General features: G+C 64.0%; 2 protein-coding genes across 5 annotated transcripts in view; one reads left to right on the top strand and one right to left on the bottom strand.

Moving 5' to 3' along the window:
* The first annotated feature begins 772 nt into the window (after positions 1 to 772).
* Positions 773 to 27,628, top strand: part of LOC121676538 (dedicator of cytokinesis protein 2-like) — a 45,782-nt gene continuing 18,926 nt past the window's right edge. The window contains exons 1-28 of one of the 4 annotated variants that reach the window (XM_042053189.1): positions 773 to 1,583; positions 3,138 to 3,221; positions 3,332 to 3,372; positions 3,625 to 3,680; positions 3,781 to 3,877; positions 3,950 to 4,098; positions 4,536 to 4,671; positions 4,790 to 4,944; positions 5,335 to 5,416; positions 6,284 to 6,419; positions 6,677 to 6,752; positions 6,915 to 6,994; positions 7,165 to 7,290; positions 7,376 to 7,500; positions 8,102 to 8,200; positions 8,604 to 8,676; positions 8,771 to 8,874; positions 10,807 to 10,996; positions 11,893 to 11,990; positions 12,122 to 12,211; positions 12,506 to 12,606; positions 12,774 to 12,908; positions 15,881 to 15,992; positions 16,582 to 16,652; positions 17,057 to 17,163; positions 17,338 to 17,465; positions 17,969 to 18,019; positions 18,710 to 18,805. In XM_042053189.1, the coding sequence (XP_041909123.1) occupies positions 1,400 to 1,583; positions 3,138 to 3,221; positions 3,332 to 3,372; positions 3,625 to 3,680; positions 3,781 to 3,877; positions 3,950 to 4,098; positions 4,536 to 4,671; positions 4,790 to 4,944; positions 5,335 to 5,416; positions 6,284 to 6,419; positions 6,677 to 6,752; positions 6,915 to 6,994; positions 7,165 to 7,290; positions 7,376 to 7,500; positions 8,102 to 8,200; positions 8,604 to 8,676; positions 8,771 to 8,874; positions 10,807 to 10,996; positions 11,893 to 11,990; positions 12,122 to 12,211; positions 12,506 to 12,606; positions 12,774 to 12,908; positions 15,881 to 15,992; positions 16,582 to 16,652; positions 17,057 to 17,163; positions 17,338 to 17,465; positions 17,969 to 18,019; positions 18,710 to 18,805 (2,982 nt within the window). In that variant the 5' untranslated portion in view covers positions 773 to 1,399. Of the gene's footprint in view, positions 1,595 to 3,137; positions 3,222 to 3,331; positions 3,373 to 3,624; positions 3,681 to 3,759; positions 3,878 to 3,949; positions 4,099 to 4,535; positions 4,672 to 4,789; positions 4,945 to 5,334; positions 5,417 to 6,283; positions 6,420 to 6,676; positions 6,753 to 6,914; positions 6,995 to 7,164; positions 7,291 to 7,375; positions 7,501 to 8,101; positions 8,201 to 8,603; positions 8,677 to 8,770; positions 8,875 to 10,806; positions 10,997 to 11,892; positions 11,991 to 12,121; positions 12,212 to 12,505; positions 12,607 to 12,773; positions 12,909 to 15,880; positions 15,993 to 16,581; positions 16,653 to 17,056; positions 17,164 to 17,337; positions 17,466 to 17,968; positions 18,020 to 18,709; positions 18,806 to 27,628 lie in introns of all 4 variants that reach the window. The other 3 variants (XM_042053188.1, XM_042053191.1, XM_042053190.1) reach the window with 3 other exon arrangements.
* LOC121676539 (basic proline-rich protein-like) lies at positions 20,645 to 27,500 on the bottom strand. The gene is made up of 3 exons (XM_042053193.1): positions 25,945 to 27,500; positions 23,628 to 23,702; positions 20,645 to 21,095 (listed from the first exon to the last, which is right to left on the bottom strand). The coding sequence occupies exons 1-3, from the start codon at positions 27,468 to 27,470 to the stop codon at positions 20,867 to 20,869; spliced, it is 1,830 nt and encodes a 609-aa protein (XP_041909127.1). The 5' UTR covers positions 27,471 to 27,500; the 3' UTR covers positions 20,645 to 20,866.

Genomic DNA, 27,628 nt, shown 5'->3' with positions numbered 1-27,628 from the left:
CATCTCGATGCCGGACATCCCGTACCGGCGCCCCGCACACGAAGCAGCACCCTCGGCCGCGGCGGCTCCCGGCGGGACCGGCAGGTGGAGCTCCCTGACCGGCGAACGGTCCCGGCGGCCCGGGCCGGCCAGAGCTCCCGCCGGCGCCATGGGACAGAGCCACGCACCGGGCAGCGCTGGGCGGCGGCCGAGCGGTGCGTGCTGGCCCCGGGACTGCGGGAATCAGGAACCGGGAGCCTCGGAGGCTGCGGGAAGTGCCACGCCTGCGGCTCCTGCTCTCCGAGAGCCCCGGCAGTCCCCGCACGCCGGTGCCCCTGCCACACCGGTGCCCGTGCCACATTTCCTTCTGTTCACCCCCGGTGCTGCCAGCCCCGGCGCGGGCGGGTCCGTGCAGTGGCGGGGATCTGGCGGCACATCCCGAGCTTTGCCGTGCGGTGTGGCGGCTCCGGCGGCTCCTGCAGCTCCTGCCGGTCCCGCCCTCGCACCTCGGCCCAGGTGGTGGCACCGGAGTGCCGCGGCAGGATCGCTTTATGCCCGGCTTTGGTTAATCCCAAACCCACCCGGTCTCTCTCTCTTCCGGGGCTCTTCGTGCCCCATGGCTCTTCTCAGGGCCGGCTTTTGGTCAGGGGGTCTGTCCTGGGGCTGACCCGTGGGGCAGGGGGGGCTACACCCAGGGGTGACCCCAGAGCAGGCTCAGGTTGCAGGGGATTTGGGGACATGCAAGGGGGTGGGGGTGCAGGGAAGGAGCCGGGTGCTGGCTCCAAGGGGCTGATGGAGAGAGACATGGTTCAATCTGTGGGAGCAGCAGTGCAGTGGCAGCAGGACTCGGGAGGGTCAGAGGGTCCCGGGCAGTGTGGCCATGAAGGGGTGCGGGCCTGGCCAAGCCCCCATGCCTGTGGAGCTACCAGTGCCAGACAGCCGAGTGTGGCCAGCAGGAGGAAGGAAGTGGCTGGTGCTGAGCCGTTGCTCCCAGTGCCGTGGTTGCGGAGGGCTGGACGGGGCACGGAGCCAGCGCTGGCACAGCTGGGCCTGGGGCACCAAGGAACAGGGATGGAGATGTGGACAAGCCAGACCCAGCCACGACGGCAGAAGCCTCATCCCGGTGGTGCCGGTTGGGAGCTCACGGCTGTCACAGGCACACGGCTCCGCGTGGCTCCTCGTGCCATGGCGTGTCTGGAGCTGCACTCACTCCATGATCCCATGTCCAGCCCCATGTCCTGCTGGCTGCGGGCTCTGGCCGTGGTGCTCAGCCAGGGAGGTCACCGTGCCACCACATGACCCACTCCAGTGACCAGAACCATCTTGCCAGTGACCCCTGAGCCCAGACTCTTGGGTGGGTGGTGTGGGGGTCCCAGGGCCTCCATCCCCACCGCGCTGCCCTGGCTCGTGGCGGTGCAGGATGGTGGGGTGGGACCCCTGTGCTCAGAGCGCGCTGAGGAAGCGGAGGTTTCACAAGCTGGGGGTACACGTGACACGGCGAGTGCAGCAGGAGGAACCACCAGTGGCCCTGCAGCGCCCCGGTCCCCGTGGCACGGCTCCGGTGCCCCGGTGGCCATGGCGCCCTGGCTGCCCATCAAGGACAAGTATGGCGTGGGTGAGTGGGGGCTGCGGGCGCTGGGCCCTGTGGAGGCTCCCGCTCTCCTGGAGGGGCGCAGGGCTGGTGGGATGGGGTGTTCAGGGTGTGGCGACACCCATGGTACCCCCGGCTGTGGTGGTGGCAGGTGGTGGCAGCTGGGTGATGGCAGCAATGGTGCCGGGCTGGTGCCATTGTGAGGTGATGCGAGGAGGGGGCCAGGTCCCCCCGGTGCTGGGTGGGCTGGTGGGTGCAGAAACAAACAGGGGGGTAGTGGCGACTGCAGGGCTGGTGACAGAAGGCTCAGGGAAGGGCACCAAGCAGGACAGGTGCCAGGAGGCTGCAGAGCTGGTGCTGGTGTGGGTGGGAAGCGCTGGGGCACAGCACTGGGGTGGAGGCTTGGCTTCCCTCCAGGCTGTGGGTCTGGGCTCAGCCCGCCTGCTGAGGCTCTGGGGGAGCCTTGAGACACCCCAATAATTTGCCTCAGGTTGCAGCTGGGGCTTTGCAGCTGCCTCGGTGTTGGTGATGGTAAAGCCCTGGGCACCCCCATTCCTTGCAGCACCCCCAGCTTGGGCTCCCTGTGCCCTGTACCAGCCGTGGGCACCCCCACTCCCTGCAGCACCACCAGCTTGTGCTGGCTCTGGCAGCCCTGTGCCTCTTCCCGTTTCTTGCGGGGCCGTTTCCTGCACCCTTCCCTTGCACTGTCTGCAGTGCTGGAGCGAGGGCTGAGCTTCTGCAGGGTCCTGGGCAGCACCTGAGTGAGGGCTGAGCTACTGCTGGTCCCAGCTGGCTCAGGGTCCTCGTGGGGAGTGCAGAGTGATGGGAGGGGTCCCGTGGGACCTCGGGGCTCCCAGTGCCCCAAGGTGTGAGGGTCAGCATGAGGGGTCCCGACGAGCCATGAGGGTCTGTGGGTGCTGCAGTATGAGCTGGCCCTGGCTGGGACTCAAGGGTGGGCACAGGCGGGGTCCTAGCAGGGACCCCCGTATGCAGGTATACTGTCCCCCAGTCTGGGGGCCAAACCAGGGCTGCCTTCCCCAGAGCTGTCCCTGGGGCCAGAAATAGCGACAGGGACAACCACAGTGCTGCTGGGCAGGAAGTGGCTGGCCACCGGAGAGCTCCTGTCCCCACCGCCCCCCTCCCCTGCCACCAGCTCCACTGTCCCCAGACAGACCTGTCCCTGAGCCACCAGCCCTGGACAGGGGCTCTGCTGGCACTTGCCTCCCCACACTTGCTTGTGCCAGGACTGGGACCATCGGCACCCAGGGTGTGGGTGGCAGGCACGAGGGTCCCATAGGAGACCCCTGAGGGCGGGGGAGGGGGCTGGTGGCTTCTGTTGTGCCCCCAGCCCTGTGCAGGCTGTGCCGTGGCTCTTCTGGGGTGTGGGGTCAAGGTGCTTGGGGGTCTCACGCTGTTTGTGGGGCTGGGAGTCTGCCCCATCTCTCGGGGCTGACGGGGCCTGCTGGGGTGCTGTGGGGGGCTGGCTGTGGGGTGCAGGTGCACAGGGCCTGGGGCCTGGTGAGGGGCTCTGGGCAGGGATCCCAGCTCCCAGCTCCTCTCCCCACAGCCGTGTGGAACTTCCCGCGCACCAAGGAGCATCACCTCCCGCTGCAGATTGGGGAGATGGTGCGCATCCTGCAGGCCTCCGAGGGTAAGGGGGACCCCCGGGTGCACCCCAACATGGGTTCCTGCACCCTCCTTTGTCCCTGCAGTGGGGGCCAGGACCCCCAGCCTGGCTGATGATGTCCCCTCCCCTCGCAGGCTGGTACTGCGGGTACTCGCTCCGGAACAGGGCTGCCCAGGTAGGTGAGGGGATGCCGGGGTCCTGGAGGCAGGAGGGGCACTGCTGGTGGCTTTCCCTGTCCCTGCTGGGTGTCTGGGGGGGGCACAGGGGGGCATGGACAGTGGCTTGCTCTGTTCCTGGGAGGATGTTTGGGTTCAGGGGTGCAGGGGGCATGGCAGGCTGGGCACCCTGTGGCATTGGGAGCCCCCAGCCGTGCCCCCCCGAGGGACGTCTCCCAGCCCGGGGGTGCTGATGACTCTGGCTCCCCCAGGGCATCTTCCCGGCCTCGCTGATCCGGCTCAAGGGCACCGTGGTGGAGCAGCAGGGGTAGGTCCGGGGCACGGGCAGGGGTGGGGGGCTCCACCTTCTGCCCTGTGCGGGGTCCCTGTGGAGCCGGGGTCTCCAGGGGTCCCTGTGCCTCCCCCAGGACGGAGGAGAGCGTGGTGCCCGCCGAGATGCCCATGGTGCAGGAGATCACCACCACGCTGCGGGAGTGGGCCACCATCTGGAAGCAGCTCTATGTGGTGAGGGACGGGGATCTGGAAGCACGGTGGGGGATACCTGGTGACCCCAGTGACCCTCTGGTGCTGCCACAGGCCGGGCAGACGGAGCGGTACGGGCAGGTGAAGAGGATGATGCAGGAGCTGATGGAGCAGCGCTCGCAGCTGCTCTCGGGGACACTGCCCAAGGACCAGCTCCTGCGGCTCAGGAAGGAGGTGACCGGCAAGATGGACTACGGCAACAAGTGAGGGCGGGGATGGGGCACAAAGACCCCAAATCCGCCCCTGGCACAGGCTGTGCAGTGCTCAGGGGTGCTCCCTGCCAGCCTGTCTGGGTATGCCTGTGTCCCCATCATCCCAGCTGCGTGTCCCCGGGGCACCCTGTGTCCCTGCTGTTCTGGCTGGCTGTCCCTGTGTCCCCATCATCCCAGCTGGCTGTCCCGTGATGGCTGGGGACAGTAAATGTGCCACCAGGTGCACAAGCCACCTGGCCAAGGGCTATGGCCGACGAGCCGTGGCTGGGACAGGAGTGTCCCTGGTGCTGCCCGGCTCCTGTCCGCTTTCCCAGTCGGATCTGTCCTGCCCCCTCAGGCCCTGTGCAAGGACAAGTGAGTCCTGGCGGGACACACAGACCCGTGCCCCCCCCCCCCGGTCCTTCCTCACCCCATCCCGCCCCCTGCAGGATCCTCGCGCTGGACCTGGTGGTGCGGGATGAGGACGAGAACATCCTGGACCCCGACAGGACGAGCGTCATCAGCCTCTTCCAGGCGCACAGGAGGGCGGCGCAGACCCTCACGCAGCGCATCCAGGAGGAGACGGTGAGGCCGCTGCTGGTCCCGCACCCTCGCCGTGTCATGCCCAGAGCCTGATGCCCCCCATGCCAGGGGCTGTGCCCAGGGCTGAGCCACCTTGTGCCCCCCACCTCGTGCCCCCCAGAGCCCGCAGCAGAGAGCATCAGGCCACGGCACCCACGGGGCCGCTTCGCCCTCCCACAACCTCTACCTCTGTGTCCGCAACTTCGTCTGCCACATCGGGGAGGAGGCGCAGCTCTTCATGGCCCTGTACGACCCCGGCGAGCAGCGCATCATCAGGTGGGGCGCAGGGCAGACCCCTGCCCCTGCTGTGCCGGGTTCTTGTCCCGCTGCTCCCTGTGGCATCCCCCAGGCTGCCCATCCTGCCCAGCCCAGCAGGACCCAGCGGGTGTTACAGGGGGAAGGGACACGTCCCTTCCCAAAGAGCTTCTCCAGAGCGGGAGGGTTCGTTGTGCCGTGCCAGCCATGCAGCCGTGTCCCATGGGACAGCCCGTGGCTCGTCCTGCCCCAGGCACTGGCGAGGTGACCAGTGGGGTGACTGGGGACAGCCAGGCTGGGCCGGCCCTGTGCCGCGACTGGGCACACTGGTGGGCTGAAGGGTCTGTGCGGTGGGAGCTGGCAGGGACTCTGCCATCCCGGTGCCCACCTCAACCATCACCCGCCTCACAGCGAGAACTACGTGATCCGCTGGGCCAGCACCGGGGTCCCGCAGGACATCGAGCTGCTCAACAACCTCAAGGTCGTGTTCACGGTGAGCGCAGACCTCGGGGGAGCCGCGCTGCTGCCGCCCGCCGCCCCCTCCTGCAGAGCTGCCCCACCCGCAGCATTTCGGGTCCCCTGTGTCCCCTCGCGAGCAGCCGAACCCCCTCCAGTTCCCCTGCTCGCGTACCCCCAGCCTCTTCGCAGACCCCTGCCCTGGCGCCGGGACGTGCCGGGCGCTGCCTCTCGGGGTCCGCTCCCGGTGCTGGGGGTCTCGGGGTGCCCCGTCCCCCTGCCCGTCCCTCGCCCGTCGGCACCCGCTGACTCAGCGCTTTGGCTGCAGCGCAGCGCTGACCCCCGGGACGGCGCGGAGCCATCGATATGCAAATGAGCCGGGAAAATCAGTGTTTATGAGCAGCATCAGCACTTCGCCCCCCGGCTCTCGCCCATCTCCGCCCCCTGCTCTGCTCGCTGATGTTGTCCCCACGTGTCCCCACGCGCTGTGGCATGTCCCTGTCCCTTCCCCTCAGCGCCGCTGGAAGGTTTTGGCGCAGGGGCAGCACCCGCGGGACACGGTCCTCTCCCCAGTGTCCCCGGAGCTGGGGTGCAGGGCCACCCTGCCATCCTTACACCGTGCCAGGTTGTCCCCCGCTCGCCGGGCTGCCTGGCCTGGGGTGACCTGTGGGGCCATAGAACCCAGCATTGTCCCCATTCCTGGGCTTTGGGACTCGTGGGATGCACAGAATCCCCCAGGGCAGCGGGGGCTGTGTGCCCACTATCCCCACAGGGACAGGGACCCATGGAAGCTCTGTGCCCGCTGGTTCCCCCTGCGCAGCCCTGGGCACTCCGTGATCATCTGGCACTGGCGCTGGCACGTCCCCTGCGGTGCTGCCAGGGTCACACAGCCCCTGTCCCCCAGGACCTGGGCAGCACGGACCTGAAGCGGGAGCGGCTGTTCCTGGTGTGCCAGATCATCCGCGTGGGACGCATGGACCTGCGGGACAGCCACAGCCGCAAGCTCAGCACGGGCCTGCGCCGGCCCTTCGGCATCTCAGGTGGGGGTGGGCTCCATGGAGACCCCCAGGGACGCCCGTGCCACCACCTGTCACCTCCCCCCAGCCACCACACCAGGGTCTGTGATGTCCCTGGGCTGCTCCCACTGTCCCCTTTCCCTGCCTGCAGACCCCAAACCTCTGCATGGCTGGCCCCGCAAGCCCCTCTGCCTTCACCTCCCCCCACGGTCCTGTTCTGGGTGTGGATCACTGGCTGGGGGTGCCAGCCCCGCCACGGTGCCACCTCTGTGTCCCTGCAGTGATGGACATCACCGACATCACCAAGGGGACGTGTGACAGCGACGAGGACAAGCAGCACTTCATCCCCGTCCACCTGTGAGCCCCAAGGGCAGGGGGAGTGCTGGGGGACAGTGCTGGGGGGGCAGCGGGCAGGGAGCAGCACTCCAGGGCTTGGCCGGCACAGGGACACCAGCTGCGAGGGGACAAGAGGTGCACGGATCAGAGAAAAGGTTTTTCCCCTAAATGTGGCTTTTCCAGGGTGGCTGCTGATGGCGATTTCCTTCACAATATGATCCGGAAGGCGGTGGAGGGGAAGGACATCAACCACAAGGGACAAGGTAGAGACCCCGTGTCCCCTGTGCCCACCCCGTGCCATGAGACTCCTCCCTGGGCCATCTGTCATGTGGGGCAGCCCCTGCAGGGTCGAGGACTTGCTGTGGTCTCTGGTGGCCCTGGATCCCCCCAGCTCTTGCTGTCACCCCTTGAAAAATCACTGTGGTCCCCGCAGGGCTCTGGGTGTCCCTGAAGATTCTGTGGGGAGACCTGAGCCAGGTGAGGAAGGATTACCCTCACCTGGTGGACCGCAGCACGGCGGTGGCTCGCAAGCTGGGCTACCCGGAGGTCATCATGCCAGGCAAGTGTTGGAGGGGACAATCCTGGGGGTCCCTGGGGGTGCCAGCACAGTGCCAGGACCTGGCTGACGGGGCTGTCCCCCCCAGGTGATGTCAGGAACGACATCTACCTGACGCTGGTGCAGGGTGAGTTCGACAAGGGCAACAAGAAGACGCAGAAGAACGTGGAGGTGACTGTGTGTGTCTGTGACGAGGCAGGAAATGTGGTGCAGGTACGGCAGGTGTCCCCCGTGTCACCTCACCTTGGGCAGAGCCACCAGCTCCAGTAGCAAAACCAGTTGGAGGAGCCTCTTTGGCCACTGGAGCCCCTGGAGCTGCCCGGAATAGAGATCTGGGAATAGAATAAAAATATGGGAAAATGCTGTGAAGGGATAGAGAGAAAATCCTCCTCCCTTGAGAGCAGCCAGAACTCCTGGCCACCTCCCAGGACAGGCAGGAGGGGAAGGAGCTGGAGGCTGGCAGGAGGGCAGGGAGGGGTCAGACCCGAGTGTCACCTCTCCAGGCTGGCTCTTGCCTCTCCATAGGTGTTCTCACATCAGTTCTTACCTGGCTCCTGAGGAACGGGCTGGAATTGCTGAGGGTCCAGCTGGGCAGGTCCAGGGATGCATCCTCCATCTGCATCCACAGGGCCAAGCCCTGGTGTGCCCTGGGAAGGTCATGTGTCCCTTCAGAGGTGGCACCAGGCCTGGAGGAGGTGGTGGGGATGGCGTTTAGGGAGGTGTGGGCAGGGGCGGCTCAGGGGGTGGCTCAGATGGGAATTCTCCCTCCCAGCAAGGTGATTTGGGCTGATCTCGAGGTATCTCCTCTTGGCAGAACGTGATCCACGCAGGAGCAGGGGACAGCCCTACCAGCCATTACTGCTCTGTTGTCTACTACCAGCAGCGGCACCAGCGCTGGATGGAGACCCTGAAGGTCTGGGGAGCCCCGGGGTGTGGGGCTGGGGTGGGCTGGGGCTGCAGCCCCCCCAGGCTGTGGCACTCATTCCTCCTGCACCGCAGGACCCTGCTGCTGCAGGGGGTCCCCATCGGGGCTGGCTTTTTGGGTGGCAGTCCTTGGTCCCTTCTCAGGGACGATGGAGATGCTGCCAGTGTCACAGCTGGATGGATACCCAGGATGACCAGCACTGGGGAGGGTGGTCCTGGGAATGGGCACTGCAGCCCTGTCCAGCCCCCACTGGTTGACTGGGAAGGGTGTGGGGTTGGTTTGCAGCACTGGACGGTCCAGCACAGCCCTCGTCCGGGCACAGAGGGACATTGCCCAGGTAGGGGCTCAGCCCATGCCCTCTGCCCTCACCTTGGCACACGTTCCCACCCAGATTGCTGTTCCCATCGAGGACGTCCACAGGACCCACCTGAGGTTCACCTTCCGCCATCGCTCCTCCAGCGACTGTGAGTGTCCCTCGCTCCAGGCCTTCCTCCCAGCATTGCCTCTCCCTGACTGCTGTGTCCCCGGTCCCCTCTGACCCTTGTGTGTCCCCTCCAGCCAAGGACCGGAGCGAGCGGATTTTCTCCATGGCCTTTGTGAGGCTGATGTGCCCCGATGGCACCACGCTGCGGGATGGGGAGCACGACCTGGTGCTGTACAAGGTATGGGGGGGCCACAGAGCCCCCTGAAGTGGGGGGGCTGTGGGACAGCAGCACTTCTGGGGCCAGGGTCCCAGTCCCTGCCTGAGCCACCGTGCTGGTGGCACGTACCCAAAGTGCCTGAGGGTTTGCAGTGCCTCCCTGCCGTTCCCGCTGTCCTTGGTGGCGAGGGCTCCCCGCACACGATGTCTCCAATCCCTGCGCTGCTCCCTTGGAATGACAAGTTTTGTTTGGGAAAAGATGATTTAAGCGTTTGTGACGGGGAGGGAACGTCCCCGTGGTGTGGCTGCGCTTCACCCGATTTCACCAGTGCTGGCACTGCTCGGGTTTGCTCCGAGAGAGTGGAGGGAAAATCACTGCTCGTTTGGGAAAAACGAGCACGAGCTGGTCCCCGCTGCCAGGGCGAGCTCAGGGCCCTTCCCTGTGTGTTGGCACCTTCTGGGGTCCCTGCCCGGCCATGGAGCTCCAGTGTCTCTGGGGGTAACCTGCCCCTCCCTGCTCCTGGGCTGCTGCATGGGAGTGTTCTCTGGTTTTGGCAACGTGACCACAGTTTCTCCAGGCAGAGCCACGTCCCTGCCTGAGTCCTGCCTTTCTTTGGGATGAGCTGGCCTGCTCCCGCCTGCTGTGGCTGCCCAGGACAGGGACAGACCGCGCTGTTCCTCCCCGAGGCTCCTGCACATTTGAAATCCTTACTGCGTGCCTCCTCCCCACTTTATTTTTGGGTGAAAGACCCAAATTCTTTAACTGCTGCCGTGGCCCTCGGCGCTGGCTCTGATCCCTGGCTCTCTGGGGATTGTCCCCTCCACAGCAGGAGCTTTGGGCACCTTTGGGATGTGCCAGTGCTGGCTGTGGCAGTGAGATCAAACCTCCCACACCTCCCTCCTGGGTCCCTGTTCCCCTCTGAGGGCTGTCCCTGCCCTCCTGAACCACCACGTCCTGCCCTGCTCTGTCCTCTCCCTGGCTGACTCCAGCTCTTCCCGGCAGACACTGGGGGCTGGATTCTGGGAGTCAGAAGCTATTTCATCTTTTTATCTCTGCTTGCCAGAGGAATGTGAGTGATGGGCTTTTAGCTGCTCAGACCTCTTGATCTCCAGCCACTCTGAATTCCAGCCGGTTTTCCCTGCGCAGGCTCAGCCCTGGGAAGGAGCACAGGGCTCCTGTGCGTTGTCTGTGTCCTAGGGGAAAAAAGCCAACAGCAAACAGCTCTGTCACCCCCATCCGACCTTCAGCATGAGGGGTTTCACCCTGCGAGGCTGCAGGCAGGGAAGGATGGATGTCTGTGAGTTGCAGCCGGGCCGGGTGGCTCTGGTCATCCCCCATGTGCCAGGCTGGCCAGCGAGCAGGGAAGGGTCATTCAGAGTCACCCCAGTGAGTCCTCCTGGATGGAACATCGATTAAATTTTCAGCCTAGAGTAGAGGACACAGAAATAGGCTGGTTTGTGGCTGTGGAGGCCCTGGCATGCCCATACAGGTGGGAGATGTAGGGTGACAGTGATGCTGTGGGACCAACTGTGCTGGACAGCGGGGTGGTGTCCCACTCCACGTCACTGTCCTGGTGCGTGCCGGTGTCCCACTGCGTGTCCATCCCTGCAGCAGTGCTCAGGTGTGTTTAATTTCCAGCCTCAGACTCCTCTTTATCATTCTTCTCCTGCCTGTTCCCCTGTCCCCCCTGTGTGACACAGGCTGGGATTCAGTGTCCCTCCCAGCTGATTGTCCCCACTGAGCAGGGTCCCTGCAGATCCCCGCAGGGAGCAGCTTTGTGGGGTCAATGTAGGGGAGCCAATGGCTCCCAGGAGCCAGAGGGTACCAGGGGTGGGATGAGGGTGCTGTACAGTGGGAGCCACCAGCCATGGGGTCAGAACTGAGCCTCTGGGCCACACAGGGCCCAGCCCTGTCCCTTGGGGCTCCAGGTGTGACCTGTGCTGTGCCCTGCAGGGTGACAGCAAGAAGCTGGAGGATGCCAGCGCATACCTGTCCCTGCCCTCGGAGCGGAACCTGTCGGAGTCGAAGCTCCTCTCTGGCTCCTCCTTCCGTGTGAGCGGGGCCACGTCCGGTTTAGCCGTGTCCACCCGGGACAGCTTCCAAATCTCCACGCTCGTCTGCTCCACCAAGCTGACCCAGAATGGTGAGTCCTGGTTCCCCACGGTGGGGGAGGCGGGGCTGTGTCCCCTCCCCGGTGATGTTCCCACCCGCTGGACCACACTTTCCCCGATGTTTGGCTCTCCAGTGTCCATCACGCTGGGACAGTGAGCTGAAAACAGCGGGAACATTGAGTGCTCAGTTCCTGCTTGGCCATGGTCAGAATGGCCGAGGCTGTTCCTAAGGGGATCAGCTCGATCTGGGGACTTTGAGGGGCTGCCATCCTCTGGAGAGGAGCAGCAGCGAGTGGAATTCCCACTTGAATGTGGCTGCTGGAGGCTCCATGACCTTCCTTTGAAATTGGGGTGGGAATTGGGGCTCTCTGGTTTGACCCCCATTCCTGGGTTAGCTCAGGGGAGCTTCCAGCCCTGGGCTGCTCTGCACAGGTCAGGGCAGCCGAGAACATTTGTTCCCCCTTGGCGCAGACACATTCCCCCTTGGCCAGGGGAAGGGCCCATGGGAGTGCCAGGCTCTCCTCCCACCTTCTGCAAGGCCAGAGGATGGGAATGGCTCATCCAGCTCTGGCTTAAGTGCAGGGGGCTCAGGGGACACGGCCTGGTGGCGTGGGGATGTGACACACGGTGACACGTGGCTGCAGGGTCCAGGGCACTGTGGTTCAGTGCAGAGGGGTCGGGGATGAGGCTGCTCCATTAATTCCCTTCCTGCAGCACAATTTCATCTCCCACAGCCACGACCTATTTAAAGTTTGTGCTTTATGGCCCTGATATCAGGGGATTTCAGCACTGAGCAGTGGTTGTGTGGAGGGTTCAGGGGGTCCCGGCTGCCCTGGGCAGTGAGGGTGGGATGAGGAGCCAGGGGACAGTAACATGGGGCTCTGGCAGTGAGTGAAGTGGTCAGTGCTGTTCCACTCCTCCTGCCCAGTGAACCTGCTGGGGCTGCTGAAGTGGCGCTCCAAGCCCAGCCTGCTCTCCGGGAACCTCCAGAAGCTGATGCACGTGGATGGAGGGGAGGTCATCAAGGTACAGCTGGGATTTGCTCCCCCACCTCCCTCCCTGCTTCCTGCACCCATGGGACCCCCATGCCCAGAGCTGGGTCTTGGGCGATGCTGGGGTCAGCACTTGAGCCCTCACAGGCCTCATGTCCCCCCCAGTTCCTCCAGGACACGCTGGATGCCCTGTTCTCCATCATGATGGAACACTCCGAGACGGATGTCTATGACACCCTTGTGTTTGATGCCCTGGTGAGCAGGACCTGTGTGGGTCTGAGCCCCCTCCCCAGTGCAGGGTGGGCAGTGATTGGACTGGGGCGATGGGGCTCACTGCTCTGAGTGACCCCGCACAGGGCAGGGCTGCGTTCTGAGGGACACTGTCCCTCTGGGGGACAATCCCAGCAGGATTCAAAGGTGTTTCTCGCACACTAAGGCAAGAGTGACCCCAGTGATGGGACCAGGGCAGGGTGGGGGTCAGGGTGGCTGTTGCTGTCCACAGGCTTCCCCCTGCCCACGCCAAGCCATGCCCCTGCCCGCTGCCCCCAGGTTTTCATCGTGGGGCTGGTGGCCGACAGAAAGTTCCAGCATTTCAACACAGTCCTGGAGGCCTACATCCGCCAGCACTTCAGCGCCACGCTCGCCTACAAGTGCGTTCCTGGGGGCTGTGGCACGGGGAGGGATGGGCTGGGACAGCTGGAACGGGAGAAATGGGGCTGAGACAGTGGGTACAGAGAGGGATGGGGCTGGAATGCTGGGAGCACCAGTGGGAACTGAGCCATGGCCGATCCCTGGCCACGGATATCCCACCCCGCAGGAAGCTGCTGTCGGTGCTGACGCAGTACGTGGAGCAGGCGGGTCGGGGGGAGCCCTGCGAGCCCCTCCCGCGCACTTTCAAGGCCCTGGAGTACATCTTCAAGTTCATCGTCCGCTCCCGGCGCCTCTTCGCCCGGTAAGTGCTGGCACTGGCTCCCAGTGCTCCCAGTGCTGGTTCCTGGCCGTGGGCTCTGTGGGAGGGAGGTCCTGTGGGGGTCCCTGCGCAGTGGGAGCGGTGTCAGTGCCAACCATCGGTCCCAGGGTTGTGGCAGTGGCAGCCCAACCCACCTGGTGCTGGCTGCTGTGACAGCCAGGGTGGCACCCACCACTCCTGGCCATGCTGTGGTGTTGGCTGGTCCCCAGGCAGGCTCCTCCATTGCTGTGAATCCTCTCTGTGAGGATTCTAGCAATTTTCAGCTTCATGCCATCCTCTGGATGCTGCTGGACAATGGTGGTGCACTGTGGGGGTGGGCAGTGCTGTCCACCCTGGGGGTGGGAGAGCTCAAATCGCTCTCAGCCACCCCAAATGCCCCACAGTGAACCTGCACCACAGTGACCTCTACCCCACCCCTCCTGACGGGGGTTTCCAATGAGCTCTTAAAATCCTCCCACAATGGAGATGGCAAAATGTCCCGAGCATCCGTGCCCCTGCGTGGCTGGCACTGTGCTGGGAAAGTTTCCTGGAGCCCAGTTAGGGTCAGTGGGAGGTGTCTCTGCCCACAGCAGGAGGGTGGAGCTGGAGGGCCAAACTCTGCTGTGATCCTGTGATGAGCAGAGCGAGCGGCTGGGAGTCTCCACGGCTCAAAGGTCAAAGCACCCCCAGGCACCTCCAGAGTCCCCACAGGACCTTGTTTCACTTGTTCACATCCCAATCTGGGTGATGGGACAAACAACCCTCCTCTGGGCCGGCGTGGGAGAGGAAGAAATCAGATATCAGAACACGACCATCGGTGTTACCAGAAAAAGCCGGTGACGTTCCTCTTTCGTTCCACGTACACGGCACTGAAAGCTGAAGTGTCCTGAGGGAACAACGGGCAGTGAGGGGCCCCACACACGGTGGACAGCGAGGGACCCCCCCACACACATGGCAAGGGCATGGGGTGGGCACTGGCTGGCATCGAAAGCAGCGGGATCACCCCATTCCCAGGCGCCGTGGTTCGGCAGGCGGCTGTTTTTGGGGGAATGAGGGTTTTGCCTCCTCCACCCCAAGCCCAGGATGTGTCGGGGTCCCTGTGGGTGCTCCCACTGGCAGTGAGGAGCTCGGCTGGGGTCCCTGTGCCCCCAGGGACCGTCACACCTCACTTTGCCCCGCTCTGTCTTAACCGTGCCATTTGAGCCCTGTCTGTCCTTGCCGCTCCATCCCTTCCCAGTGTCCCATCCATGGCTCCGGGGTGCTCCAGAGCTCTGGGGTGCTCCACAACATCACACCCAGCACCTGTCTCTCCCTCCTGCATGAGGACACGGAGCAGATTCCCAGCTCAGAGCACTCCTAGCAGAAGAAATTAATTACACGGCGCGTTTGCAAACAGCCCCGTGAATGAGTTTGCCTGGAACAGAGACATCCCCGAGGACATTTAGCGATTTTATACAGCTTCCCTTTATCTCAGCAATCTCAACATGCAATAACACGGGCTCCTCAGATCCTCTAAGTGCTCTGAACGTGCTGCAATTTGTACAGGCTGTAATCGACAGGAATTGGGTTGTAATTAGAGTCAGTTGCGGCAGATTGCTGGCTCTGGGATTGCCTGTGCTGCTGCTGGAGCTGGGCAAGTGGCGCCTGCAGCTCCTGTGAGAAGCCCAGGTTGCTGCAGGGATGATTGAGGGCACTGTCCTCCACCTTGGGACACCCTGTTTCCTCTCAGGGCCCCCCCAGCACCCCAGTGGCACCGTGGTGATGTCTCTCCCTCTCTGCTTCCTCCCTGCTGGTTCCTCTGGCTACTTCTGCTTTTTAACCATCACCAAGGGCGGCAAAACTTTCCCTGCCAGCGCTCATTGTCCCTCTGTGTGGGGGTCTGCTCTGCTGTCCTCTGGGGGGGCTGGGGTCACCCCCTCACAGCCACCTGCAGCATCACAGCTCGTGGTCCCCTGCCTGGCCTCACACTGACCCCCGGTTCCTGCAGCTGGACCCCCCTCCAGCAGTGCCCATGGCTTCTGCCAGTCCCGCTTGGCCCCTCTCTTGTCCCCCAGTGCCACTGCAAGGGCTGGCCACTTACCCTCCACCTCTAACCAGTCACTGGTTCTACCAGGGACCCCGCAGCTGCTGATTGTCCCCCCAGACCCCTGCCATGGGGACATTGCTGGGGTCCCCAAAGGCCATCACAGCTGCTCATCATGGCTCCCACCATGGTCTGGGCTGCAGGGGATCCTGGGCAGGGTGTCCCTTCCCAGGAAAAAGAACATCCCTTCCTGGGAACCACGGGACCCTTCCCGAATGAATTGTGATCAGGGTGGGTTCGTCACAGTCCATGTGGATTTCGAGGCCAGGTTGGACAGGGCTTGGAGCAACCCATGGCAGGGGGTGGGACTGGATGAGCTTCGAGGTCCCTCCCAGCCCAAACCAGTCCATAATTCCAGGATTTCCTTACACAGCTGGTGGCTGGATGATTTTTCCTGAGGTTATTCCCTCATCACCTCAAAAATGGCCCATTGCAGTGACTTTATTCCTGTGACCACACCTCATCTTTGCAGTTTTCCTGGGGCTGTGAACGTCCCAAGGCTGAAATTCCCTCATTTGGTTTGCTCTGGTCCAGCTGCTGAGGGGGGGCTGGAGGGCTCAGGATGTTCTTGCTCAAGTGGGACGGTGCTGAACTGCTCTGAGAGGGGTTTGGGCTGTGGAATCATGGAACAGAGGCTTTTTTTTTAAAAAAAGGGTTTTTGTGCATGGATCTGTGGTCATGGTGGGGCAGTGGCTGCGCCAAGGCTGTGGCCGTGCCAGGGTTGTGATAATGCCAGGGCGCACCACTAGATCCAGCCACGGATCCAAACATTCATGGACCAGTGTCATTAATTGGGATGGCAAGTGACCCCCGAGCAGAGGCTTGTGGTGCCGGGGAAGGTGTGTGGCCTGGTGGCAGCGCGGTGACAGCACAGTGACCTTGGCCATTGCAGGCTCTACGAGGGGAAGGAGGTGGCCGAGTTCCAGTGCTCCTTGCAGCGGTTCTTTCTCGCCCTGAACCAGCTGATGGAGTCCCCGCTGGAGGGTCCCACGCTGCTCTCCCAGGTAGGGCACAGGGCGGTGCTGGGAGGGCTCAGCTCTGGTGTGTGGTGGGAGGGAGGGTGCCCAGGCCGGGCACTGGCTGTCCCCGTACTGGGGTGACATTGCCTGCACCCATGCCACGGTGACACTGTGTTCGTTTTGGGGTGACACTGTCCATCCTGTGTGTACACCTCCCCCATGGTGTCAGACAGAGCTGCCACCCCATGCACGGCCCCTTGCTGTCCCTGGGGACCCCCCTTGTGCACCCCGAGGCCCCAGACCACAAAGCCCCTCACTGCACTGGGGCTGTGGCGTGGCGTTGGGTCAGCAGCTCGGTGGCACCGGGCAGACGCTGTCCTGGCCACCCGTGTGCTGAAGTCTGCAGAGGGAAATCTGGGGAAGGTTCCTGGGGGTTGTCCCCATCCTGGAGCTGGCCTGGCTGCGTTCCCTGCATCCGAGACCAGGCTGGCATGGGGAGCTGGGGAAGCAGAGCTGCTGCAGGCTGGATGGGTCTGGGATGGGGCTATGCTCTGCACCCACGGTGTCCCAGACGGAGGGAGGCTCCAGAGGGTGCTGGACCCTGTCTGAAGGCAGCTCTCCGGTGTCTCTGCAGGGAGCAGCCCTGAAGTACCTGCCCTCCATCCTCGAGGATGTGTTTGGGATCTTTGACTCCTCCGCGCTGGGGTAGGGTCCCTGTCCCCCCACCAACCCCAGCCCTGTGTCACACTCAGCACCTGCCACAGCCACCTCTGTCCTTGCATCCAGCCCAGAGCCGAGAGCGAGAGCAGGCAGGGGGGTCTGGAATCACCTCTTGATCCCCTTCCCAGTGCAAAAATGGGAGAGTTCTGCTCCGTTTTAGCAGCTGCCTGTGCTTGGGCATGGGCTGAGCCTGGGAACCCTCAGCCCCAGCTGGGTTCATTTTGGGAATTCAGGTGGGGTTTGTCTGCTGAGTGCCTGTGGTGGGCACGGCTGCCCTGTGGAACCATCCTATCCCACACGGCTCTGCCCCATCGAGGGGCTCCCCCCACCCAGCAGCCCCATCCTGACCAAACCCAAAGCTCCTGGGTTAACTCCTCTCCTGATGGCAGGGCCGTACTGCGGGACTTTGTGGGGAACCTGCTGCCCCAGCGCCTGCTGAAGCAGAAGCTGCAGTCCCTGACTCTCATCACCAGCAGCAAAGCCTTCCAGTCCCATGGTGAGAGGGGACATGGGGGGTCCTGATGGCACTGCCCTCGCTGAGCTCATCCAGGGGCCACGGCACAGGATGGGGATGAGTCCCTGCACAGGCACCACTCCTCTGCCTCATGCCTGGGGTGGCTCCACAGAGGGGGACAATTCCCTCATCCCTGTGCCCCCTTGCCCCCCCCAGAGTGCCGGGAGCTGGTGCTGCAGGCAACCCTGCCCATCCTGCAGGAGCTGATCCAGGCAGGTGAGGAGGAGGACGCCTGCATCGAGCTGCTCAGCAGCATCCTGGAGGTGCTGTACCAGGCCCAGAAGGTAAATCAGGAATCATCTGGGCAGTGACCTGACCAAACCCCTCTGAGTGGGGTGAAGCACCAATTCCTGGCCAGGATATGGTTGGTGTTCACCGTAGTTGCCCAGGGAATTGTGGGTGCTGCCATCCCAGGGGAAACCTGCCCAGGATGGGGCAAAAACCTCATGGTTTCCACCTCAGCGAGTTTCTGGTGGGTTCCCCAACAGGAGTGGGGAAGGGGCTTCCAGGCTCAGGGGTGACACTGACCTGAGTGGGGGGATACATCACTGGCTCTGCAGAGCTGGGAGGAATGTGAGGGCAAGGAGGAAGAAGGCAAGGGCAGGGAGGAAGGCAGATAGTCAGCGATTGCCAGCCAGCTCCTGGGCAGTGCCACACTCCAAAATGAACAGTGATGGTTCCAAACGTGAGGCAGAGACGTGGCGGGCACCCACCCGCCCAAATGTGGCCTGTCTGGGGTGGGCTGGGGCCATTCCCGGGGTCTCAGCCCTGTTTCTGGTGATTGCAGAGCGCAGAGAAGCTGCGAGCGCGGCACAAGGACCGTGGGAACGTGGAGCTGGTGAGTGTCCCTGCAGCAACACAAAGTTTTGGGAATGCACAGAGCTTTGTGCTCTGGCTATTCGGGAGCCTTCCTCTGTTCCTGCCCTTCCTGGCTGCTCTGGGGTCCCTTTTGGGGGCCATTTGGAGGTTCAGGTGTTGCACCTGCAGGACAGTGACTGGCACTGTGGGAGCCGAGTTGGACACTGTGTCCTGCGAGGGTAAGGTGGCTCTTTAATCCCCACAGCACCAGGAAGCCCAGGAGTGGGAGGGAAAGCTTGAAAATTGTGGTGAAATGTCTCATTTTGGGCTTAACTTTTAAACCTGAAGTAGCCTTTATGGAGAGGGTGGTGGGACGCTCTTGGGGGAGGGTTCTGCTCCTGCTTCAACCCCATGTGTGTTGAACCCACCTTTGCCTGCCCAGTGCCAGTGCAGCCGTCCCCATCATCCCCAGCCATCCTCAGCTGTCCCCTTTGTCCCCAAGTGGCCACTTTGCCAGGGAGGTGTGCAGGGCTGAGCTGCACAGAGATCCCAAATCCCATATTTGGAGCACATTGCCTCGCTGACTCCCGTTCTGGATCAGGCTCCGTTTCCATCTCGCCACCCCGATGCCACCAGCCCTTGAATGAACCATGCAGTGCCACACCATGCTGGGACAAATCCCACAGCTGGGACGTGCCCTGCCATGGCCCTGACACCTCTTACCTTGCAGACACAGGTGAAGAAGCACATCCAGGTGATCCTGGAGCAGCTGCTCCACACGGTCAATCGCAGGGTGATCGTCCTGGACCGGGAGAGCCCGCTGAGGGTGAGTCCCACTGCGCCATGGCTGCGCTGCTTCCCTTGGGGCCACACGAGAGAGGCACGAGGTGTCGCTGGTTTGGGGGTCTGGGTGTGCGTGACTGGCTCTGCTCCTCTCTGGCCCTGCTGCCGGTACCCAGCAGGATGGGGCTGGATACCAGGGATGTGCCCAGTGGGATGCAGAGGAAAGCAGGAGCCGTGCCGGGAGCAGGGCTGGAGCAGCGGGAGCGTAGCAGGGAGTGGGCAGAGGGCCGAGGTGCAGGAAAAGCTGTTTTGGGAGCAATGAGGGGTTTGGGCTGCATTCTCTGGAAAACAAGGAACTGGACCCAGTGAACCGTCACAGTTTTACACGCCGAGAACGTGTGAGGAGCACGCTGGACACACGGGAAGGGCGGTGGGTCAGAGCTCCGCATGGAGCAGCGATGGGAGACGACAGAGCCGGGGCTCGGGGGGCAGACCCAGAGCCGCACTGTGTCGTGGGGAGGGCGATGAGCGGAGCTGGTCTGTGCTCGGGAAGGCCGGAGCAGGGAATTGCCGTGCCGTACCGTGCCACGCTGTGTGCCGCGCCCGGGGAGCTGTGGGCAGCCGGAGCGGCAGCTCTGCCGCCGGGGCTGTGCCGCGATCTCAGCGCCGGGATGTGATTCAGCCGTGACTCAGGCAGGAGATGCATGCGGGGTCGCACTGGGCTCCATCCTGCTTTCTCCTTCGTTCCCAGGCTCTGTGACTCAGGGCCTGGGGCAGCCGGAGCCGAAAGTGCCGGGCAGCGATGGATGCGAGGGGGGGGGATGACGGTGGTGCAGCGCAGCCCACGGGAGCAGGGAAGGATCCTTTGACTGCCGCACTCCCGACGCTCACTCGTGGCTCCACAGGGGCCGTCTGGCAGCTCTCCCAGCACCGCCCATGGTTCCTGTGCTGCTGCCGCAGCCCCTGCCCTCTGTCGGGGGTCCCAGACCCTCAGCCCAGGCTGCCTCAGCAGCTCCAGCTGCTGGGAAGGGTTGAGAGGACCAAAAATACGTGTGCCCGCACCAGGACAGTGTCCATCCATCCATCCATCCATCCATCCATCCATCCATCCATCCCATCTGCTGGGCAGGAAGGGATTTGTGCCCCTGGGCCCCTGTCCTGGCTGCAGCCCCCGAGCACCAGGGGGGTCCCTGGCACACTGTGGACATCTCCTGCTTTGGGGTGCTGCGGTGTGGGCACCAACTGGAGAGCTGTGGCCAAACCTGCCCACCCTTCCCTCCCTCCCCTCTGTGGCTGCAGCAGCAGCTTGGCATGGCTGGGGGGTGGCCAGTGCTTTTGGAGGAGGCTGGATGCTGTCCCACTTACGGAGGTCGGTGGCCCTGCTGGAAGAGCCGTGGCTGCTCCCACCACAGGCACTCCTCAGGGTGTGCTCAGACACCCAGTGCTGCTCTGGGACTCTGGCACCCTGATGCCATTTTCCCTCTCGTGGCAGCCCCACAGAGGCTGGGATATTTGTGCTGCTCATTCCCCATCTCCCTGTCATCAGCCAGCGCATCTTCCCCACCCATAAGAGCACCTGCCCAGCCCACCCTTCCACCCGGGGGTTTTGGGGACAGGTCTCCTCTCTCCAGGCCAGAATCCCACAGAGACCATTTTCCACTGTCTCTGACCAGTGGAAATCCTGGTGTTCCCAGTTAACCTGCATGGGAGGGATGGGTGAGCAGCCCCCACTGTGGGGTGCAGGTGGGCACTGATTTGAGCCTGGGGTGGGCGGGAGTACCTCAGGGAACCCCGAACAGAGGGGAATCCAGGGAAACAGCCGCTGCCCCCTCCTCATTTCTCATCCTCCCCCAGAACAGAAGTGCACAGGCGGGAGAGGATGTAACAAAAATAGCGTCTCCGTGGAATTTATTGAATTCTCCTTAAATACAGTCGCTGCTCCCCTCGCCGTTTCCACACCCGAGCTCCCCGCGTTCAACGGAATGGTTAAAAATAGAAAAGCTGGTGCTACCCAAACCCTACCGTGGGAGGGAGGGAAGAGAGGTGGGCAGGGGGCCAGTGCTGGGACGGTGCCCCCGCGCTCCGGGCTCACCGGGCACCGCGCTCACAGGAACCAGAAGCATTTGCGCCGGGATTTCTTCACGTCCAGCTTTGCCGGCAGCCTCGACACGGGCGACGGCTCCTGCCTGGGCGGTGAGGTGGTCCCCGCCGCCCCCAGCGCCACCCCCGCCGCCCCCGGCGCCGTCGGGGGGGAGCTCGGCCCCGCGTCGCCCTCGATGTGGCTCAGCACCCGCTGGAAGCGGCCTTCCTGCTGCCGGAAATCGTGCTCCACGCTGCGGCACGCGGGGACGGCGTCAGGGGGTACCATGGCATCCCCTTGTCACAGCCCCCACCTGCCACAGCGCTCTGCCCCGCTGCCTGCGTGCCCCCGCCACCCCAAACGCAGCCCCCGGGGAGCTCATCCATCCAGGGCACGTCCCCCAGAGCGGAGCCCTGCTGCACTCCCTGGGTGGCACAGGGACATGGCCGGAATTCCCGGGGTCACTGTGCACCCCTGTGAGGGGACATCCTGCTGTGCGTGCCTTCAGACAGCCCCTGCCTACCGCCTGTGCGCTGTGAGGGGGGTGGTCCAGGGCTGGATCCCTCCCAAAGAGCCATCCCATTCCACAGGGCATGTGGCATCAAATGGCTGTGCCGGACATCTAGGGCTCGCTTCTGGGGAGGGATGGACCAGTATCAGCCTGATCTGGTGGCCAGGGGTCTTTTGGGGTGGGTCCTTCTCAGCTGCCTCCCCTGCCCCATCCTTCTGCTCCCTCCTCTGTATCCAACCCCACTGACAATGCCATGGCTTTGTGTGTGGCCAGCAGGAGCTGGACACTGGCCCGGCTAGGGACCAGTGCTGAGGTGGGGGAGCGAGCTGGGGGTCTGTGGGACCCCTGTTAGCAATGAACCCTTTGGAGAGGGGTTGTGTGTCCCAGGTGCCATGGCCGAGGGCAGCTGCAGCATCGAGAAGTGGTGACAGCATGCAAGGCTCTGCTGCTGCCCATCCCATGGCTGGCGAGGCAGGAATTAGGGTGCCTTGGATCTGGGTAGGTGAGGGGGACTGTGCCCCCCATCGCAGCTCTCAGGCTTCCTGACAATGCTGAGGCCTTCAGTGTCCCCACAGGTCCAGGTCCCTGCAGCTCTTGCTGTCTCCTCCAGCCCTTGCTGTCCCCACAGCTTCCAGTGTCCCTGCAGCCCCCAATGTCCCTCCAGCCTCTGGTGTCCCCGCAGCCCCCAGTGTCCCCGCAGCACCCTGTGGCGCAGGCTGGCTGCTGGCAGCCGCGTGCTGCGATGTTCCCTCACACGGAAAACACGTCAATCTCCTCACACCAGGCATGTCCCATCGGATCAGCGAGGTGCCGCGGCGTGTGCCCAGGAACACGCACGTGGTGCAGCCGCCCCGCACACGGGGAGCGCCCCGCGAGCCCCCTGGCACGCTGGCACCTCCTGTCACCTCCCCTTGTGAGGACAAGGAGTGTCCCAGCCGTTTCTAGCAAAAAGGGTGAGGGGTGCAGACCATAAGGGGGGGCAGCGCAGGGAGGGACCTCAGCTCCCCTGCAGTGACACAGGGAGGGGTTGGCACCGCTGTGGGACCCTGAGATGGGACAGGGGCAGGCAGGTCTGATCTCCTCCTTGGGCCATCCCTGGGGTCTGGGGCTGGGGGTGCTGCCCCTGCTCCCTCACCCTGTGTGCCCCCAGAGCCTCTCCTCATCCCATGGGTGGCAGCGAAACCCACAGCGAGTCCCCAGCAGGAGCCTGGCCATGCTGGGGAGCCACCTCCCCCAGATGTGACATCTGTGCCACTGCCGTGCTCCGTGGAGACAGCCTCATCAGGCCTAATTAGCCTGAAGTCCCCCACGAGCTACAGCGGGGGAGTGTGGAGCAAGTGTGTGGGGAGCAGGAGCGCTGAGGCAGCACCGGCACCGAGCACAGGGACACGAGGGGCCCCCAGCTGGGCACCCCCAGCCTGAGGTGCCCCGAGGAGGGGACACGGCACTCACAGAGTGCGGCAGGGCAGCGGCACGCACGTGCACCACGGTGATCAGGCACCATGAAGCACAGCTTGGGACCAGCTCACCGTGTCCTACACATCCCCATGCTAACAGCATCAGCCTAATTAACAGCAAAATGGGAGCACACCTGGCCAGCCACCTGCACTGCAGGGGGGACAGCCAGAGGGACAGAAGGACACCCAGGGGTGCCTGGAAGGGCAGAAAGCTTTAGCAAAACTGCAACCCTCCCAATTCCCCCAGAGACGATGCTGGGAGGGCATGAGGTACCTTTTCCCACACACCAAACGGGATCTGAGGAGAGAGTGCAGTAGAGGAAGGGGCTTCCATGCCCTGGCCCAAAGCCAACGCTGTGGAGCAGAGCCCAGGCCCTGTGTTCCCAAACCATAGCGAGGGGCAGGAACCCATCTGCAGCATCTGTGCGGAGCTGGCACAGGGACAACGGGATGCAGCCTGGATTTGGAGTGAGCCCACGCACCAGCCGCTAGCGAGGCTTCCCCGATAGATTGCCATTACAGGAGATAAATGCTCTGCCATCGTGCCAGAGCAGCCCCCTTCCAGCTGCTGCTCCTCCATGGAGATCACCCTGGATGATCCTGGGAGAAGGAGCTGCTCCTCCCAGGGAGGAATGGACAGACCCAGGCCAAGTGACAGCCCAGACACCCATGAGTGGTCTGTACATGGTAACCCCCCGGGTCCCCATGGGGACAGGCTTGGCTACCACCCCTGCTCCTGCCTCACAGCCGGTGGAGAAGTCTGGGAGTGCAGGGAAGCAGGACCCACGGGATGCATGGAGCCAGGGCTGGCCCTCACCTGTAGATGATGCAGGCACAGTCCCGGCAGGTCCCGCAGTTGGCGATGTCCTGCCCAGTCCGGTACGAGTGTCGCCTGTGACAGAGATGTGCCGTGAGATTGGAGACCCGGTCTGGGTCTGCCCATGTCCCCTGCTGCCCCTTGTCCCTCTGTGCTTCCAGCCCAGCAGCCAGGACTCTCCTCCCTGGATCCCAGCTCCTTTCCTCCCTGGGCTTCAGATCCACTTCTCCCTGCATCTCAGCCCTTCTCCTCCTGGATCCCAGCTCCTCTGCCTCTCTGAGATCCATCTCCTCTCCTGCTCGGATCCCATCCCTTTTCCTCTCTGGGATCCCAATCCCTCTCCTCCCACGTGATCCCAATTAACACCAGGCCAGGTGCCTCTCGGCTTCGCAGATTTCTCTGATGGGAGCAAACCAGAGCCGGGCACGGAGGCATCTCCAAACCTTTCCTGCTGTGTCCCCCCCGTCCATCCCCATCCCAATTCTCATCCCAAGGGTCCCCACACCTGCAGCCCCCAAGTCACCACACATCTCCTCACACATGGTGCCACGGAGGGAGCTCAAGGCACATGGCGGTGCTCTGGCACAGCAGTGCCCTGGCAGATGGGCACAGGGAGATACTTCAGACTAATCTCCAGCCTACGCCAGACTCAGAATTTATCTCTTTTTGATGCTTTTGTACCAGAGCATCCTCCTCCAGGAAGGTGCACAGGACTTGGATTAAGCTGATGCCTGCCCTGGCTCAGCTCATGCTCATGCTGCTGCATCCTCCTCCCTCTCCACGGAAGGGGTCTTCAACCCACATGTCTCTGCTGCTGGTGCCAGACCCCAGCCCTGAGACACCCGGATCCCAAGGGCTGTACTGGGGTCCTCCTGCACCCCAGCACTGCTGGCAGGTGTTCCCTGCTGGTCCCTGGCTCCTTCTACTCTGTCAGAAAGGGGCCCTGTGAATGCTGTTGGTCCCTTTGGGACCCCATCTCCCTGTCTCCATTGCCTCTTCAGTGCTGTGGATTTTGGGGGCACAGCTGAGAGCACATGTCCCACATAGACATCGCGTTTCCCTGTTGAAATCTTCCTCCTGTCACTCGACCTTGACCACGGTTTCTCAGCCCTCAGAAACTGGGTCTGTTAATGCACCAAATTTCACATTGCAATGGGGATTTATTCTGCCAGCACCTGAATTAGATCATGAGCCCTTTTATATATATATGTGGTACGTATATGTGTGTGTGCCTGTGGCTCTGGCGTTATACAGCAGCACCCCTCTGCTGGGAGAGCTCGTTCTGGGATGGTCTTTCATGTCTTATATATATAAATTTTTGTGGGATGTTGCTGGTGGTCGGTGCCAGGATGTGTCAGGGCTGGTGGCTCTGCTCTGGTGCACAGTGGGCACCTGGGATATGACCCGTGGCAAACGAGGCCGCACTGTTCCGCAGCGTAAGGACACCGGGATAATGTTTGATGTGATTTCCTATCCCTGGAAATGCAGGGTGTGTTTCTGGGCATCTTGTCTGCTTGCTTGATTGTAACATTTTATGGAGCTGAGGTCTTAATTTAGGTGTCCCAGACCCCCAAGAGGTCCCTCCCCACTGAGCGCTCCAGGGGTGGCACAGGGACAATGTTCCCTGTGCTTTGCTCACAGCCAAAACCACGGATGGATCACAGCAATCTTGGGCATCAGGAACAAGCCCCAGAGGTTTTACAGGAAGATGCCAGGACTGGCACCTCTTGGGGGTTGGTTGCCCTCGTGTGAGATGAGTTTGGAGCATTTCAGCTTAAGGTCATTGTGGGCTGACCTAGAACACCTTGCTTCATTTGGCAAATCAGCCTTGGAGGCCAAGGAATGCTGCCTGGGGGAAACCCTGCCCCTTGGAGCAGGTCCTGGGCAGGATGGGTGTGCTGGGCACCTCCCTGGGATGCAAACACATCCATCACAGGGGCACAGGCCACTGGATTTGTGCCAAAGGTACCTCCATGGATGGGGCAGCCATTGGGATGTGACATACTAGATCCCTGCTCCCAGTGACCAATGGATAAATCCACTGCACCAGAGCTGGGTGAGAGCCCAGCATCCCCTCATCCCCCAGACCTGCACCCCATGCACCCATCCCTGGGCATGGGGAAGGCACCGTGGGCATGTGAGACCTTGCACCAAGACGTGGAGCCACATGTACATTGGCAGCAGCTCCGAGTTTCTCACAGGGAAACACCTTCACGAGGCAGCAGCATCCAAATCTCTGGCAGGGCCCCTCGTCCTACATCCCCAGCCCCCAGTGACATTGTCCCCACAGGCCCCCACTCTGTTCCTGCCTGCTCACCCGTCCCGCTGCGCCTCCTTCTTCTCCAAGTCCTGGATGACATCCAGCAGCACCCGGATGGTTTGTTGGCTGGTCTCCAGCACCCCTTCCAGGGACTGCAGCTGGGAATGCAGGTCCCCCTGCTCCCCGGGCCCCCGGGGGCCCTCTCCCTGAGATATCCGGGCATCCTCATCCCTCGCTGGTGGTCCCACCGGCCCCTTGGCCACCACCACCAGCTGCAGAAGGTCCTGGACGTGGTGCAGCGTGTCTGGCTGCTCAGCGGCGAGGCAGGGCTGTCCGTGCCGGGGGGCCTCCTGTGCCCACCCGGCCGCTTGTGTCCCCACGCTGGGGCCCTGTGGGGCTGTGGACAGCGGCTCCTTGGGCCCCTCGGGTCCTGCCCAGCCGTGCCCAGGCTCGGTGGCGCGGAGTCGGCTGCAGGTGCCGAGTGCAGCTGGTGTCTTCTCCGGCGGGGCGGCGGCGGCCGAGCTGTGCCAGCCCGGCGCTGGTGGGATGGGGGCTGGCGAGGCGCAGCAGGGCCCCCCCCACAGCGTGGCGCAGAGCTGGTGCTGGGGTGGCGGGGGGTCCCGCGGGGGGTTGCCCTGAGGTGGCTGGTGGAGGCCGTGGGTGTCTGTGACGGGGACGGGCTGCCGGCGGTGCGGCGAGGGCTGGCACGGGGAAGCTGGGCGCCCGCAGGGCAGGGTCCGCTCCGAGTCGCTGCGGCCAAGCCCCCGCTGCTCGGCGGGCGGCCGGGGCTGGCCGCAGGGCACGGAGGCCGGGCGCGGGGTGAGCCCGTGGCTGCCCCGGGGGCTCCCGCGGAGCTGGGCACAGGCTGGGGGCGGCGGGCAGGGCTCGGGGGTGCAGCTTTGCACCGGAGGGGCGCAGCGGGCAGCGGGGCACCCGGCCGTGCCCTGGTAAGGGGGAGGGGGGTCCCTGGGTGGTGGCGGTGGTGGTGTGCGGCGCACCTTGGCGTGCTGAGCGAGGGCCGCGGTGTGGTCATGGGTGGGGAGGCTGCCGGGGGCCCGCGGGGCCACGGCCCAGCTGGCCGCGGTGGGCACGGCCGCCCCCGGGCACCGGGCGCTAGCCACGGCGGGCAGTACCGCATCCCCCGCCACATCGCAGACGCTCTTGCTGCGGGGCTGGGGGGCCGGGAAGGGCTTCTGGAGGCTGGGGGAGGTCTGGATGGCTGTGCTCATGCACGCCTTCCTGGGCATGGGCAGCGTCAGCGAGCCCGGCTGCGTCTGGGGCCAGCTGCGCCGCGAGGCACGGAGAGCCGCCGGCTCAGGGGGATCCCTGGGGGGCGGCGAGGCACGTGGGGTGTTGGGGCCGCGGGCGGCCGCGGCCCCGGGCGGGGGGCTGTCCTCCCGCCCCGCGCCGGCCTCCACCAGGTCCTTGAAGCGGACCTGCTGCGTGCGGTTGCGCCGGCGCTTGAGGCGGCTCTCGATGTCGGGCGAGTCGCGGTTGAGCAGCACCGAGCGCACCGTCATGGCTTTCTCCTGGCTGCCCTCGCCGGCGGGGGCCGGGCCGGGCACGGGCTCACGGCTGACCATGGCTCAAGGCCGCGGGGCCGGGGTGCTGCGGCGGGGCGCGGGGGGCCGAGCGCCGGCGGCCGGAGCCCTGGGCTGCAGCCGCCCCCGGAGCTGCTGGGGCGGCGGGCAGCCTCATCCCGCGCCGCCACGGACAGGGGATGCTGGGCGGGGGGTGGGCG

The sequence above is a fragment of the Corvus kubaryi genome, unplaced genomic scaffold (assembly GCF_017639235.1).
Source record: "Corvus kubaryi isolate FWS band 111438036 unplaced genomic scaffold, C.kubaryi_AGA036_p1.0 split1-131, whole genome shotgun sequence".
NCBI lineage: Eukaryota > Metazoa > Chordata > Aves > Passeriformes > Corvidae > Corvus > Corvus kubaryi.
The sequence above is the reverse complement of the archived record's forward strand: the minus strand, read 5'-3'. Positions and strand labels throughout refer to the sequence as shown.